This window comes from Schistocerca serialis, chromosome 8 (assembly GCF_023864345.2).
Source record: "Schistocerca serialis cubense isolate TAMUIC-IGC-003099 chromosome 8, iqSchSeri2.2, whole genome shotgun sequence".
Taxonomy (NCBI): domain Eukaryota; kingdom Metazoa; phylum Arthropoda; class Insecta; order Orthoptera; family Acrididae; genus Schistocerca; species Schistocerca serialis.
Window position 1 is genome coordinate 624,354,786 of NC_064645.1, and position 13,234 is coordinate 624,368,019.

The window sequence follows — 13,234 nt, forward strand, 5'->3', positions numbered from 1 at the left end:
CCCTGTCAGCGTACCTGGGCTTTCCCTGACTGTAGCAGTCTGTACTGCCTCCGACACAATTGCAAAACTCTTAGTGGAGCATTATGTTCAGAATTCTGCTTCTCCGAAATACCCGCTGGCCTTCCGCTCCCTGAAAGTGCGGTTGGAACATTGGAGCCTTTCACTCCACACGCACCACCCTGAATTGTACAATGCTCCATTCATTGAGTGCGAAATACAAAGTGCCCTAGCCGCTTGTCCTAATGTGCCTCCCGGGCCGGATCGCATCCACTATCAGATGCTCAAACACATCTCGGTGAAATGCCAGCGACGCCTCCTAGACAATTTCAACCGTATCTGGGTTGAGAGTGAGTTCCTGTCTCAGTGGCTGGAAAGCATTGTCATACCAGTGTTGAAGCCTTACAGGAACCCATTGGAGGTGGACAGCTACTGCCCCATTAGCCTCACCAACGTTCTGTGCAAGTTGCTTGAATGCGTGGAAGCCGGAGGTTGAGTAGGCTACTTGAGTCTTGGGGCCTTCTGGCTCTGTCTCAGGGTGGATTCCGTAAGGGCTGCTCTGCCACCGATATTCTGGTCTGCCTGTAGTCTGCCATCCGTACGGCATTTACCTGTTGTCAACATCTGGTTGCCATCTTTTTTGACATGCGAAAGGCATACGATAACATATGGTGACATCACATCCTCACCACGCTTCGTGGGTGGGGTCTTAGGGACTTGCTCCCGATTTTTATTCATAATTTTCTGTCGCTTCATTCCTTCCGCGTGCTAGTTGGTTCATCCCATAGTTCCTCCCGAGTCCAGGAGAATGGGGTCCCGCAAAGCTCTGTCTTGAGTGTGTGCCTCTTTTTACTTGCTATCAATGGGCTAGCTGCAGCTGTGAGAACATCCATATCAGCTTCTTTCTATGCTGATGGCTTTCGCTGGTACTATAGCTCCACTGGAATTGAGGTTGCTGAACGGCAGCTACAGGCCGCTATCCGCAGGGTGCAGTCGTGGGTCATCATGCACGGCTTCCAGTTCTCGGCCGCCAAGACCTGCATCATAAATTTCTGCTGGTGTCACACTATCCATCGAAGCCACGGCTTTATCTTTACAGCGAACCTCTTGCTGTGGTGGAGACACACCGTTTTTTTTTGGGCTTGTTTTTTGATACCCAGTTGACTTGGCTCCCTCTTATTTGGGACCTTAAACAAATGTGCTGGCGGCATCTTAACGCTCTTCATTGCTTGAGTCACAGCAGCTGGGGTACCGACCAGTCTACCCTTCTATGACTGTATGAGGCGTTGATTCACCCCCGTCTCGATTACAGAAGCCTGGCTTATGATCGGGATCACCTTCCGCATTGGGGTTGCTTGACCTCATACTTCACTGCAGGATCCGCCTTGCAACTGGAGCTTTCCGCATAAGCCCTGTAAACAGCATACTTATGGAGACTGGTGTCCCTCCGTTGTGGAACCGGCACCTATGTCTACTGTCTGCTTATGCTGCATGTGTTTGTAGCTTGCCCGGGTATCCAAATTACTGTCTCCTGTTCGCCAACTCGGTTGTCCATCTTCCAGATACGCGGCCCAGGTCAGGGTGTACCATCGTGGTTCACGTCCGGGCTCTTCTCTCTGGGCTTGAGTTTTTCCCTCTCCCACCTCTTTTCTGGGCCCATATACGTATACCCCCGTGATGTTTGCCCTGCCCATGCCTTCGGCTGGATTTGGCACAGGTCCGAAGGACTCAGTCCCTCCTGAGGCCCTCTGCCACCGCTTTCATTCCATCCTAGGCGCATTTCACAGCTCTGATATGGCCTATACCGACAGTTTGATGGTTACTGGTCGAGTTGGTTATGCTTTTACTCTTGGGGATCATTCTGAACAATGCACATTGCAGACTGGCTGCAGCGTTTTCACTGCAGAGCTTGTTACCATCTCTCACACCATAGAGTGTATCCGCTCCTGCTCAGGTGAGTCCTTCATTATCTGTAGTGACTCCCTGAGTGGTTTACGAGCTATTGACCAGTGTTTCCCTCACTCTCATCTGGTGATGGCTACCCAGAAGTCCCTCTATACTCTTTCCCATTGTGGCTGCTCTGTGGTCTTTGTGTGGAGCCTGGGTCATGTTGGCATCCCAGGTAATGAACTTGTTGACATGCTGGCCAAACAGGCTGTCAGTGCACTGGCCTTGGAGATTGGCCTTTCGAAATGTGATCTCCAATCAGTTTTGCGGCAGAAGGTCCTCGACACGTAGGGTGATAAATGGCGCACTCTGCCTTCACCCAACAAACTTCGGGTCGTCAAGGAGACTACAGGTGTGTGGCGCTCCTCCTTGCGAACCTTCCACAAGGACTCAGTTGTTCTCTGCCGGCTACACATTGGCCACACCTGACTGATTCATGGTCATCTCTTGCACCGTGAGGACCCACCCCTCTGTCGCTGTGGATCATTGTTGACAGTGGTCCACATCTTGTTGGCCTGTCTGCTTTAAACTGTGCTCAGACAGACATTTCCGCAGCCTGATACGCTCCTTGCACTTTTAACAAATGACGCTGCAATGGCAGACTTAGTTTTGAGTTTTATTCGTTCAGGGGGCTTTTATCGCTCGATCTAAGGGTTTGTCTTTTTTTGTGTTGAGTCTGGCCTTTGGCCTACGATTTTAGATTGGGTTTTATAGTGTGTTTCTTGATGGTTGGCTTTTCCTTTTTTGTTTCCATGGTCGGCCAACCACTGTCACACTCTCTGTGCTTTTAATTCCTTTTGTCTGGTCTTTGTCTGTGTCTTTCTTGTTCTGTGTCATCCCTTGTCGTCTCTGTTGCTTTTTTTTTTTTTTTTAATCCCTTGTGGGTGCTTCATGGTCGTGGAAAAAGGGACCAATGACCTTTGCAGTCTGGTCCCTTCAACCCCCACAAACCAACCAACCAGTTACTCAGCTTGGTGTTTCAGGGTGTCCTCCTTAGGGATATCATGCCAAATTCTGACCAATTGGCATGTTAGATTATCAAAAACCTGAGCTGATTGGAGGGCCCTGCCCATAATGCTCCAGACATTCTCAGCTGAGGAGATATCTGACAACCTTGCTGGCCTAGGTAGGATTTGGCTAGCATGCAGACAGCCACCTTGTGTGGGTGGAAAGACATTATTGTGCTGAAATGTAAGCCCAGGATGGCTTCCCATGAAGGGCAACAAAATGTGGTGTAGAATATTGTCCATGTGCTGCTGGGCTGGTAAGGGTGCCTTAGATGACTACCAGAGTGTCCTGATATGTCAGGCCGCATGGTAGGGGGCAGTCAGGTTGGTATCCCACCATTGTGTGGAGTGTCTCCACACATGTCTTCTATGGTTATTGGGCTCAGTTTGAAGTGGGACTCATCAGTGAAGACAGTTCTACTCCAGTCAACAAGATTACAGGCTGAATGTGCTCGACACCACTGCAAACAGATTTTTTGGTCCACAGAGGTCAATGGTAGTTGACTCAAGGGGCACCATAAGCTCAGCACCCTTTCTGTAAACCACCTGTTAATGGTCCTTGTGGTCAGTGAAGCACCAGTTTCACATTGGATCGATGATGATGATGATGATGAATCTGGGACTCTGAGTGCCTCTCTAATGATTGCTCGATCCTCTGGGCCTGTCGTCTCTCTCTAGATGTAGGATAGTGGCATTACTCATATTCAAATGTTGAGCAATTTACCGATTACTCCAACCGGCATCTTTGAGCTTGACAACATGTCCTCTCTCTTATGCTGACATCTGCGTTTAATGTTCATGTGCCTGTCTGCAAGGCGTAGTTATTGTCCATCTGAGTATATGAATGAAGTTCACAAACACTTTATGTCCTGGCATCAACATGTCCCCTGATTACTATCCTTGCCAGCTGTGCAGTGAAATTACATTACAGTGTCACACGTTCATCTATCGGCTGCCAAAGTTTGCAGTTTTTTATTTTCTGTCAGTACCTGTATGTATATCAATTTATGGCGAGTTTGCATAACTCCTTTGTGGTGCTTCATTTTTCTGTATTACAATGTATTTACTAACTATGTGTAATTTTTGTTTTAGTTTAAAGGCAACCATTCATCCATAGTGGACCACTGTGTGGAGCAAGAGACATGTAAAATGAAATGGCATTCACACTAGCTTTTGAGCTCGATCTTTTTTTGCAAAAGTGCACACACAGATACACAAGTGCTGTGTCCACGCGAGTACGCATTTGGTTCTCTGTGTGATTGTGTTGGTGAATGTGTGTATACCTTTGCTAGAAAAAGAGCAAGCGCTCAAAAACGAGTGTGAATCCTGTTTCCTGTTACATGTCTCTGTACTCTGTCAATCGATCTGCTATTGGCGGTTGGTTGCCTTTCCCATATTTTGGATGTTGCTCCGTCCAGGAATTTCCATTATTGTTTTACCTTTTAATTAACTTATTCTTGTTCCATTTTAATATCTAATACATTTGTCTTTAAATATTCTAATTGGCCTCCTTGCTGTTGCTATCAAACAGCAGGCTCTCTGAAACATCTCCTTACTTGGTTATCCTACAGATGGCACAGCACTACTTGGCTCATGCTCCATAATATTGTGGACCATTTTGACAATGAAAATAAATTTAAAAAATTATCATTTGCTGAATGAAACATAATCATTACAGGTTGTTTTCTTTTCTTCTGCTGAAGCCTAAATTCCTTCATCGTGTCTGTTGCTCTGGAGGGTCTGGGTTTTGCTAGTAGTGTTGTAAGTCTCCATTTGACAAGAAAGTTTGTTGGGGAGAGCAATTGGTTGTCACTGGTATTGAGGGTTGCTTTATTATTGATGGGTGTTGTTTGCATGCTTTTAGCATCCCTACTTCAGCATCTGAGTGTTTTCAGATGTATCATTTCCTGAATCCCACCATCCTCATGCATTAAGCTGAGAGCCATATTGGCAAAACAGAGAGAACTATTTTTCAGTATCACTCTGGTTGCCATAAGCAGCTTTTTGGGAAGACCTTTATGTTCTTCGGTGGTATCTGTTAACTAAAGTTTTGTGCCATGCTCAGTTCTTTTGATGTATTTGCAAACAGTTTGAATTTGTGAATTTAATGTGATCTCCAAACACAATGACAGTGATATCAGCATTATTCCATCCACTTCATTGCTTCACATGTGTTAGTCTGCATAACTTTGATGAAGATTCAAATTTATTGACTCACTGACTGAGGAGTGTCAAAACAGCTGTAATTTTAGGCCATCAATTAAAGCTCTGCTATGAAAGTAAACTGGCTGTCAGCATCTAGTATACAGTGTGTACCTTGGCATTTGCTTCCGAATCCTGTTGCATATATACATGCCATTTGGATTTAAGTGGGACTTGGACTGCCCATGTTGACCATTATGAGATCCATGGGAACACTAAAAGAAGCAAATAATTTCAGTCCGCCGTAAAATAATAAATGATGATTCCTTTTACAGAGGGAGCAGATGGGTCTTTCTTCCCCCATGCAGTGTCTGACAGTGTGGTATTGACTGGGTCTAAGGATATCCTGATTGCATGGTCTCAGGATATCAAGCTGATCAAGTGTGTGTGCTATTTTCTTACAGTCCTGTACCTGATGACTACATTGTTGGCAAAACACACACTATGCCTATGTAGTACAGTGGTGGGGCAAGTGGTGTTGGTATGCAGCCAGTGATCCTTGAGAACGTTCTGTATACGCCTACAAAACATGAATCACATTGAGCATGTAGCACTCGAGAAGAACTACAATTGGTTGGCAGTTGATCCCTGCCACTGAACTTACTGAAATGCCAAAATTTATTTTAATTGAAAGAGGTATAATGGGCAACTACACTCATGCTCATAAATTAAGGATAATTGCAGAATGTGGTGCCACACAACGTGGTGGCACTAATAGCATAGGCTTACTGGGAACACATACGACACAGATCTGTAAGTCCATGGTATTGGTGATAAGTTGAGAAAACTGTCCCGAAACACATGTGCTACAAAACGCCACTGTTTCCTGCACATGTTCCCCCGACACCAATATGGGATATGATCACCATGCACACATACACAGGCCGCACAACGGGTTGGGATACTCTGGATCAGGTGGTCGAGTGATTCTAAATGAATCTTGTGTACTATAAGCACTCTGTCTACTACATCTTCCAAGAAGAGCAGCAGAATGTGAATAACTTAATGCCTACAGATATTACAGAAAGCACAAAGTGGTTTTGTTCAAGGACAACGCCAAAGACAGAGATAATCTTGTCCCAAGGATTTCTTGAATCTGTCAGTCGGCTACTATGAGTGTTGTTTTGACCTTCATTAGATACTATCTGTTTCAGGGTTAGCACTTCCAAATCATTTAGAGCAGCTTGAATAATCCAGTTGTGATCTTTGTATCATGCATATATTCTCTTTTTATCCTCATAAGTTAAGCAGTCACACCAGTGTTATCCATCAGCAACTTAGGTTCTCCTTCAGGATACCTGGAAAGAGGTACTGGTAACATACAATGGAAGGTAATAGTAATTTCAATGTGTTCTGAATGCATAGCAGCTGAAATTGGTGACAAATAAACAGTAGCCATGTTACTAATTATTAGTTCAAATAAAACCATTGTAAAGTCAATTTAGGTTACTTCCCAAATAACCATAGAAAATGTGGTGAGTATGACCTACAGAATGTACACTCATGCTCATAAATTAAGGATAATGCTGATACATGGTGAAACAACGCTCTGGTGGGCAGTTTGTGGGTTTAAATCACCTCGGGCTATGACCATGGGGTGCTGCTGGTAGCAGTCCACATACACAGAGGTGTATTGGTGCATGTCAGAATATGGTGCAGCGAGTAAGTGTGCAGACATTTGTAGACATGCTAATGGTGACTGTGTGTTAAAAATGGCTCAAAGAACACATGAACACATATTGATGACATTATGAGGGGTAGAGTACGAGGGTGACTGGAGGCTGGTCAAACAGAGCAGGTCGTAACACAGGCCCACCGTGTGCCACAAAGTGTGATCTCAAGGTTATGGCAATGATTCCAGCAGACAGGAAATGTGTCCAGGCACTACAGCACGAGACGTCCACAGTGTACAACGCCACAAGAAGACTGATATCCCACCATCAGTGCCTGCAGGCGGCCATGGAGTAATGCAGGTAGCCTTGCTCGGGACCTTACCGCAGCCACTGGAACAGTTGTCTCCAGACACACAGTCAACAGACAACTGAACAGACATGGTTTATTCGCCCGGAGACCTACAAAGTGCATTCCACTGACCCCTGGTCACAGGAGAGCCCGTAAAGCCTGGTGTCAACAACACAGTACATGGTCATTGGAACAATGGTCCCAGGTTATGTCCACGAATGAGTCCAGGTATAGTCTGAACAGTGATTCTCGCCAGGTTTTTATCTGGCGTGAACCAGGAACCAGATATCAACCCCTTAATGTCCTTGAAAGGGACCTGTATTGAGGTCATGGTTTGATGGTGTGGGGTACACCCCTGCATGTCTTTGACAGAGGAACTGTAACAGGTCAGGTGCATCGGGACATCACTTTGCGTCAGTATGTCCACCTTTTCAGGGGTGCAGTGGGTCCCACCTTCCTCCTAATGGATGATAATGTACGGCCCCACTGAGCTGCCATCGTGGAGGAGTACCTTGAAACAGAAGATATCAGGTGAATGGAGTGGCCTGCCTGTTCTCCAGACCTAAACCCCATCAAGCACATTTGGGATACTCTCCGTCGACGTATTGCTGCACGTCTTCAAACCCCTACAACAATACGGGAGCTCCGACAGGCACTTGTGCAAAAATGAGAGGGTATACCCCAGCAGCCACTCGACCACCTGATCCAGAGTATGCCAACCCATTGTGCAGCCTGTGTACGTGTGCATGGTGATCATATCCCATATTGATGTCGGAGCAACATTCAGGAAACAGTAGCATTTCGTAGCACATGTGTTTCAGGACAGTTTTCTCAACTTATCACCAATACCGTGGACTTTCTAATAATACCACCACTTGCAAAGTAGGTTAGAAATCAGATTAATAATGTTGCTCATGCAGCATATGTTCGCTTTATCGGGCAACAACAAAGTTAGTGACTGTGGATGGTATCGTCAGAATGGAAATAATGAAGTCACTGTAAAAAAAGTCATTAATTTTGGCACTTATCTTGAATAGATTCCCACGTAGATTTTGTCGAAGTTGTTATGGCTCATCTTGTTGATTCTAGGGTGATTCCACTTTGACTGCTAGAAGGTCCAGATCTGTATTTTAGCAATATTTGAAGACCTAACAAATGCGTTTTTCAGGAAATTCTTAATGATCAAACAATCCCAGATCAGAAAAATGGTATGATAGAAATAATTTTTGACTTGGTGTTCACGATCCACATTTTTATTAAACTTCTTGTAAATTCACATATACTTCTTAATTGTCACATCATCAAGAAAACAGTTTTGTATCAATCTTCATATATTTAATTTCCACTTTAACCAAACACAAGACTTGACTGTTCTCTTACAAAGCGAAATAACAACTTAACTTCTGCAAATTGAAACAAAGACTGCTCTGTGCGCATTCGCCCCAAAACGGTTACAAGTAAGTCAAAGATTATGACAGTCTTACAGAAATGAATACACACTAGAACCATATCACTGTAATATGTTGATACATATGAGTACCTATACATTAATAAAACCAAATGTGAATATTGTCACAAAAATATGTCTGTTACTTCACAGAAATGTAGTATGATATTACTGGTATCGAGAACTGTGGTTGGAATGCCGTAATGGTCATGTAAATAAAGAACCATTACAACTTACAGATCTGTGTCATATGTGTTCCCTGTAAGCCTATGCTATTAGTGCCAGTTTTGTGTGGTGCCACGTTGTGTGGCACCACGTTTTGCAATTATCCTTAATTTATGAGCATGAGTGTAGTTGCCCATTATCCCTCTTAATTTGATATTAAGCTGCTCTGCCTCTTTCTTAACAAGTAAGACAAAAGTGCATCATATGTAATCTCTAATCATCAATCTCCAAAGTGTAGATAAGTTATTTATTATAGGTTTCAGCACAAAATGTTTGAAATAATATAGAATATTGTACAACAAACACATCAGCTGATTCCACATTATCTTTATTTCCATATTTGCCAAACTTGATAGTAGCACCAAGATATGTCACTGAAGCTTTTCTAGATCCTGCACACCAACCTTCCTAATGTGGGCTAAATAAACTGTCCCAAGAACTTTATTGTGCCTTATTAATGTGCTTCCACTGCAAGAACATACATCTTACATTCTGATAAAAACCATTCATTTTTTACATTTGTCACATGGTATTACAGCAGTGCTACATCGGGCACCGTGTGTGCTTCAATTAAGGCTTGGATTACAGGGAGCAGACTGATGACAGTTAAATGGGCCACTGAAACTACCCAGTAATGGGTTACATGTGTACACCACAGTACCTGAACTCTGCAAGAGCACTGATGCTTTGTAATGATGCACTAACAGCAACTGACAGTTTGCATACGATGTTGAGAGCTACCTATGGTTTGAGGAGCTAAGTTCCAGGATGAAGTGCCAACTGACAAATAATTTTAATTAGACTGTAGTCCAGCCATTTGCCCACAGTCCAACCTTACGTTCCCCTCTTCTGCAACCTTGTTGTCTCTCCCAGCATCGTACAAACTCCAAACTTACTACCTTATTCCATGTAGAGATGACAAACTGTGTCCTTTTGAAGGGAACATATTTTTAAAAAAAGTCTGTCACACAGCCAACGGCACTCTCTCTGTGTATGAGTATACCAACCTGTTTATGGGCCACCTACAGGACTCCTTTACACCTACACAGAATCAGAAATCCCTCATCTGGTTATCTTTGTGACCATCATGTGGGGACAAGGGCATGCTGTCCTCATTCCTCCACAACCTTGCCGTCATTTCTTCACCCGGTTCAGTTCGCTGGGAAACATTCATGAACAAAACCTTCACCTCTCTGATGGAACCATAAAAAAACCTTCATCTGGTTCAAATTCATCAACTGTAACCAGTAACTTTACTTTTATGGGCTGTCACTGCTCCATGCTGAAATTCCCCTCCTGTACAGACTTGCCTTCTGCAGACAATGTCTGTGCTGTGATACACAGTCACATTTAATATAAACCTTTCTAAGACTTTCACAGACACCATCCTCTTTTAAATCTGGTCAATAAGCAGATCTCCCATCCCTGATATTCATAATACTCAACCACAGTAACTAAATCAGTTCCAAAAACCACCCCCATCCCATACTGTCCATAAACTGGAACAGCTGAATAGCATCCTTCACTTGAACTTAAACTACATTTTATTACACCTCGAAATGAGGAATGTCTTCCTCCAAAATCATTTCCATTGTTGTCATGGTCATTGCCCACTACCAACGTATGAAAATATTCTGGGTCATTTTCATGACACTCCTGCTTCCAACTCCTTGCACACAGGCCATGACCATGTGGTGAACCTATATGGAACTGTCTATTGCATGCATCCAGCGCATCCTTTTCCACAAAGGCAGTACAATCTGTGAAAGCAAGCATGTCATATACCAACAGTTCTGCAGCTACTGCATGGTTTTTATATTGGCAAAGCCATTAACTAAATGTCTACTTGTGTAAAACACCGTAGCCAAACTGTAACAAAGAACAAGATTGAACTTCCCATGCTGGAGCATGCTACAGAGCACAACATGGAAAACATCAGTGACTGTTTCACAACCCACATCGTCTTAATCTTCCCTTCCAATACAAACTCCTGTGAATTATATGGTTAGTGAGAGTACTGCTTTCCAAACACACCTTTTGGTCCTGCAATCCATTGGAAGAATCCTACGTCTACCCATGCCACTGTTACTACCCAAATTTTCTGCCCCCACCCCCCTGTCCCTTGCAGTCAGCACTTACTTGTTACTCGACTCTGGCCCCCTCCCTTCAGTTCAATTATTTATGTTTGTGTACCTTCATCCAACTCTTTCTCTTACTTTTCTCATGATTTCATGTGCAGTGTGAGGAGTAATCTGTCTTGCTGCCTCTGTTGCCCTGATATTTTGTATTCCTGTTAATAAGAATGAACCCAGCATTGGATTTAATTTTCCACTGAGTTATTTTTTATTGATGCTACTGTTATACAATAGATGTCTTCATTGACTGTTTAAAAATGAAAATTCTATGTTTAAAAACTTTTTTGAGGCAAGATGCAAAATGTTAAGTTATGCTGATAGACACATGTAAAAGTGCAAACATATTCTTGCTTTTGGAACTAATAATTCATTCTTTGAGGAAGAGAGAGATATGGATGTTAGAAGGTCAAAAAGGAAGGGCAGATCACTCAGGGAAAGTAGTAAAGCATCACTTGCTAAGTCACTATGTGGGTTAAAACATGTGTTGAGTGATTGTGACGAAAAATAAGATTTTGACAGTGGTGTAATTCACAACAGAACTCAATGCTGCATAATTCGCTGCAGAACTCAATGCTGCACACGTAAACTCAGTCAGCAACAGAATGACACGAAGGGAGTTCCATAAGTTGGGAATCGCAGGGCAAGCTGGAATTCCAAAACCACACATCAATGATGTAAATGCCTGTAATAGGGATATGTTGTACTGAATCATTAAACCTGGGTTATGGAGCAATGGAAGAGTGTCATTTGATCGGATGATTTTGCTTACATTGTATCCAACTTCTGCCTGAATTTACATCCCAAAAGTGAAACATGGTGGTGGTTTGTTGATGATTTGGTCAGCCGTATTGTGATGTTCCATGGTCCCCATGGTTACTCTGTAATGGTGCATTACTACCAAGGATTATGTCCCCATTTTGGCTCATCAGGTCCATCCAATGGTACAGTGTTTTCCCAATGATGACTCTGTGTTCCAAGATGACAGGCCCCCTGTTCACACACCTCACATCATCCAGGACAGTTTTGTAGCAGAAGGATGTATTGTCACATCTCCCCTGTCCACCACAGTCACCAGGTCTCTATATTATTGAGCTTTTGTGGTCTATTTTGGAGAGAAGGGTGTATGGTCGCATCCACCTCTGCCATCATTGCCTGAACGTGCCACTATTTTTCAGGAAGAATGCTATAAGGTTCCCTTGAAAACCATACAGAACCTGTATTTATCCACTTGGAAATGATTAGAAGCTTTTTTGGATGACAGCAGTTTTCCTACAGTGCGTTAGGCATGGTAATGTGCTATTTTTGTGATGCGTCCATATTTTTGTCCATTCCCTGTATGCCTCTCTCCTCCTCAAAGAAGAAACTATTCGTTCCAGAAGCTGGAATAATATGTATACTTTCATATGTGTATATTGGTAGTATTTAATATTTTTCTCCTAGAGATAAGTACTGGCCAGAATTTTGTCTTAAAAATACTTTTCTCAAGTGAATTTTTCTTTTGACAAAGTATTATATTTGCCACATTTGCTGAATTTTGTTGTGAATTAAAATTAGACAATTGTAAATTCTTATTTCTGCTTGTTTTATTTTTCTAGCTTTGTTGGCCTACACTTACACAATGGGATTTAATATACTAAGGTAAGTTTCTTTCCTTCTGTTTCCATTAAATGTTATAGTTAGTGCTTAATTAATGGTCAGTATACATCTTTCTTTGTTAACACAATTTTCTTTTACCATTGGCTTACTATTAAATTAAAGAAACCCTTTGAATAAAGTCTCTCTCTCTCTCTCTCTCTCTCTCTTTCACACACACACACACACACACACACACACACACACACACACACACACACTTAGGACTTAATGGCTCTCTATGTATTTCTGTGGTAAATAAGAGTCATGCCTTGTTTGCAACTAGTTCTTTTCTGATGGAGGTATATACATACATTCAATAATTTCTGGAATGTTCTTTACTGTTCCTTCAACTGACAGTCGTGCATCCACTTATAAATGAAGAAATCCCAAAGAGATTCTAAAGATAAAATATATTGCTTTTTAGGTGTAGGATTGGTTGTGATTACACTGTCTACCATAAGGGAATTGGGTTGATCACAGAGGCTTTTAGGATGAGCTCCATTCCTTGATGCTGGTGAGCCACCACTTCCCATCTGACGGCAACTACTCTTGGTGCAACAAGTATACAAAATATCCTCCATACCCCAAGCATGAGCATATATCGACGTTACTTATCCTCCTATGTAGCAGTTTTGCACTAATTGTCCTAGTGAATGTTATTTGCCAAGATTAAAGTA

At 42.8% G+C, this 13,234-nt stretch overlaps 1 protein-coding gene across 1 annotated transcript in view; it reads left to right on the plus strand.

Moving 5' to 3' along the window:
- The window catches only part of LOC126416460 (zinc transporter 6-A-like), a 108,605-nt gene that overhangs the window by 19,088 nt on the left and 76,283 nt on the right, over nt 1-13,234 (plus strand). The window contains exon 3 of the mRNA XM_050084195.1: nt 12,518-12,560. Within this exon, the coding sequence (XP_049940152.1) occupies nt 12,518-12,560 (43 nt within the window). The remainder of the gene's footprint in view (nt 1-12,517; nt 12,561-13,234) is intronic.